The following is a 3,757-nucleotide window of genomic DNA, read 5'->3' as shown; positions in this document are numbered from 1 at the left end:
TTTGTTTTTTAAGAAAAAAAAATGTTGGTAAATTGTAATTAGTCGGTTATTACTATTCCTCAAAGCATCTAAGATATACGTGGCGGATGATAATGATCAATTGATCATACTAATCAATCTAGAAAACTATTATAAACCAGCACAAAACCCAAAAGGCCAGTATAACACCAATCTACGTAACCAAGTAAAACATGGTGACGTAAGGGCAAAATAGACATCTCACATCGAGAACTGAGCAAACGATACCAAATAGTCAACATGATTGTGGGGGTCAAACACTTTCCATGAACAAGAGGACCTCTCCATCAAGCTCGTGCCTTTCTGATAAAAAAGTCTCTTTCTACTGGGGTATGTATTATCTTCTCTCCTCTCTCTGCTTCGCCTTTCCTTCTCTGGCTGTTAGTTTCGCTAATACCGCCTTTTCTGAGCCCAAAGATTGTATCTTTGTTTTTGTTTTTATCATGCTGCAACTTGTTATAGCTAGCCGGGAAGTAGTTGATGAATTCATGTAAGTACTTAGCGTTGTAGTTTTGATTGGATCATGGGATTTCAGGTTTGTTTGAGACACTGCTTCTTGGATCGAATTGTATGCAAAGTTAGCCTGTTGTTGTTGGAGCCTTTATTCATGAATTTTTGTTCCTTGTCATGTTTCAATGTTCCAAATTGGGATTAGCTGGGTTGGTATAGCTAGGGTTCTTTAGAGAATTGTGGGGTTGTTCTGCAAAACAGAAATTCAAATTTCAGTTTGTTATTATGGAGGTATTCCTTTTAGTTCGTCTATTTTTTTTTTAATCATGGAGATGCACAGAAATTAGATGTGGATCTCATGTAATCTGTTGTGGTGACTCAAATAGTTAATATGTGGGTTTACTCAGACTAAACTATATTCCTTTGCAATATTGGTTATAGTTATCGACTTTCCTAATTATTTAGCTCTAGTAATGAATGTGGTTCTTTTGTTATATCATGGGGATATGGAAACTATGTGCCTCGAGTTACTGTGAGTGATAAGAACAGCTCTTTGGGTGATTTATTTTGAGAATCAAAGTGAATCATAGGTGAAATCAGTTGAAAACAATTGTTTATCTTCCTATCTTGCAATTTAAGTTTATAGCTCATATAGAATATGAGGTGGATAGTATGCTCATTTACCGTTTGTATCAGATAATGTTGATTATTGATTCTTATCATATGCTATGGACACAGGTTTGCGCCTTATTCTAGAACTGAAAATCAGCTTCATGGATGATGGTCTTGGGAAGATAAGGGTTATTCCAGATCATTTTAAAGCATCCTCACCCAGTGTTGACTCTTCTCAAAATGTAACTTCATCTATTTCACGTCCAAGAACAGATAATTGCTTGAGGTTAATTTCATCTGTTTCAGATCGTAAGGTGATGTAAATTGAGAGACTGTGTGTTGATTTTATTCACTTTGCTTGATCTGGTGTAGGATAGGTCCCATAGCTGGAGTCTAGGAAAATTAAGAACTGCTGCACACATGTTGAAGTCGTTTAGTCTAAGGGGGTTGCCATGGGGTTCTAGCACGGATGGTGAAGAAAAGGTTGGTTGAGTAGTTTTTCCAGTTCCTCAGTCGGTGTTTGTGATATTTCTATGTATCTGACCGCTACAGTAATGTAACTGCAGGTTGAGCTATCTGCTGTAGAACTAGAGTCACTTCGAACGGAGCTTGCTGATATAGAAGAGAGGGAAGCTCACTTGAAAGCTCAGTAAGAAACTTCATGCTTGACCATTTTAATTTGATGCATGTATTGAAAGCTACATATTAGTGCTAATTCTGAGCTTTTTGGAGGCAACTTCTGTTAGCTGTACCGTGGTTCATAAACTCTCAACACAATGTAACAATGAAGTCACTGAAAGGCTTATGTTTTATGCAGATTGGAACACGTTGATGAGATTTTACGATTTGCTCGTCTCTCTGGCTATTTGTACATTCGAACTGTAATGACTATCCCTAAGTCAAATTTTACTTTGAGTGGATGATTCCAAATATGGCTTGTTCATATTCTTGTTCCATTTTTTGTTTTCTTTATAATAGAGGTGGACAGCACTACCAGGAGAACCTCCTCCCCTTGATGATACTGATGTTGATGACTGGCTTCCACGCTTTGTTGTCTTGCAAGGGACCTGCATGTTCTTCTACTTGTTATCCACAGGTAAATAACCATTTAATCATACTCCTGTTCCTTGTGCCACCTTAATTTGTTTATGTAAGTTTGGCAAATTCTTTGTCACTGTGTGGCAACAAGATATAGTTTAATGCTGCATTAAGACGTTCTGGTTTGATTGGTTGGTCCTGATCTCACATTTCATTTCATTGTACTTTTTGTTCGAATTTTTATTTATGGTCAAAAACTCAAACTGGGGTATAGTAGTGCTGTTTTCAAACTAAGAAGCTCGTACGACATTTTTCATCATGGTTTCTCATATGAAGTGTAACATACTAACATAATATGATCACTGACGAGCTTTATTTCTTTTTTATTCATCTTTCAGATCTAAGTCCTCAAGACTCCACCCTATTATCTGATATTGTTGAAATAGGTCCCTTGCCAAGCTTTACACGAGATGATGAAGGAACTCGATATGCATTTTATATTTTAACACGTCAAGGACTGCGGTACGAGTGCTCTAGTGTTTCTGAGATACAGGTAGGACAGATTATCTGTTTCAAGGGTACCTTTTCTTTTTGCTTAATCCCGAAATCTGTGTGATCAATCCCCTGATTTTCTTCCCTCTTTTCTCAGTTGAATTCCTGGTTGGCGGCATTACGAACTGACTGCAAATTGGAAAAGTCTGATGCCACAATACCAAATGGCTCATGTTAGATGTGAAGCTGTACACTTTTAGTAGCAGTAAGTCGTAGATTAAGATACAAACTTAAACATATAGTTCATTTAGTATCTGACCGACTGTGATGTTCGGGGTTTACAAAGTCTGACCCTGCTTTCATTAAATTCATTCATCTTCTCTGTACAAAGAATAGCACCTAATTGAAGTAGCATTACAAATCTATGATGCTTACTTAGAAGTTGACCGATGCATAATTAAGCTCATCGACTTATATAGGATTTGTTTGCCCTCGAGGCTTACCATGTAAATAGTCAAATGTCTTTAAGCACATCTTCTCCCTGTTTCTGCAACCTTCTCTTACTGCAATGAGATGCGTCAATTGTCCTCGAGTGTTTCTGACTGCAAGCTACGGGGGTGTAACAATTCCTCTCTTCTTCTTTTTTCTTTATTATTATTATTATTATATAGTTATTTTGTAGTTCTGAGAATGGGTATTTCACAAATGGTGGAAACACAAATTATTTCCACCCCCAAAATAGTGAATAGATAAATGCTTTGTGCAAGATGGCACGCTAAGCTTGGAATGGTATTCAAGATAGAACCCCCAAGGTTTAATGATTGCTTCTACGCCTCTACCAGGAGCTTGACTGCAAGAAAAGATAACAATGCTGATGAAACAACCAACTTTTATTTTCCGCGATATCAAATATTCTTAAGATTGCTCAGGCGCTGTATACTCCATCGAAATCAAATCTGTCCCAAGGGCGGCAATTTGATGAAGTTGCTTAGTCAATAAGTGACTATAAGTCTATATTTTTATGTGATTTCTATCATGCTTGATTCAAATTTAGATGAGTACGTAGGTAAAATTCTAATGAATCACAAAATTTTAATACAATAATTTGATGAGTAGGCATAATTCTAATGAGTCATATTGCCGAAAG

At 36.8% G+C, this 3,757-nt stretch overlaps 1 protein-coding gene across 4 annotated transcripts; it reads left to right on the top strand.

Annotated features, from left to right (window-relative positions):
* The first annotated feature begins 201 nt into the window (after positions 1-201).
* On the top strand, positions 202-3,218 carry LOC112177836. Of its 4 annotated transcripts, none has more exons than XM_024316082.2 (8): positions 202-348; positions 1,207-1,366; positions 1,458-1,563; positions 1,647-1,729; positions 1,898-1,961; positions 2,059-2,176; positions 2,517-2,671; positions 2,768-3,218. In XM_024316082.2, the coding sequence occupies exons 1-8, from the start codon at positions 285-287 to the stop codon at positions 2,846-2,848; spliced, it is 831 nt and encodes a 276-aa protein (XP_024171850.1). In that variant the 5' UTR covers positions 202-284; the 3' UTR covers positions 2,849-3,218. The 4 variants fall into 4 exon arrangements, with proteins under 4 accessions (XP_024171850.1, XP_024171851.1, XP_024171853.1 ...); XM_024316083.2 differs by having other exon boundaries at positions 203-348; positions 1,207-1,322; positions 1,453-1,563; XM_024316085.2 differs by lacking the exon at positions 202-348 and adding an exon at positions 355-508 and having other exon boundaries at positions 1,207-1,322; positions 1,453-1,563.
* Positions 3,219-3,757: the final 539 nt, after the last annotated feature.

The sequence above is a fragment of the Rosa chinensis genome, chromosome 7, assembly GCF_002994745.2.
Source record: "Rosa chinensis cultivar Old Blush chromosome 7, RchiOBHm-V2, whole genome shotgun sequence".
Classification (NCBI taxonomy): Eukaryota; Viridiplantae; Streptophyta; class Magnoliopsida; order Rosales; family Rosaceae; genus Rosa; species Rosa chinensis.
Note: the sequence above shows the minus strand (reverse complement) of the source record. Positions and strands in the feature narration are given on the sequence as shown.

Bases quoted from the DNA above. Each gene is read 5' to 3' on its own strand.
- LOC112177836 (XM_024316082.2), top strand. From the start codon at position 285: ATGAACAAGAGGACCTCTCCATCAAGCTCGTGCCTTTCTGATAAAAAA. The intron at 349-1,206 runs GTATGTATTATC...CTATGGACACAG, and splicing joins AAAAGTCTCTTTCTACTGGG to GTTTGCGCCTTATTCTAGAA. The intron at 1,962-2,058 runs GTAATGACTATC...TCTTTATAATAG, and splicing joins GCTATTTGTACATTCGAACT to AGGTGGACAGCACTACCAGG.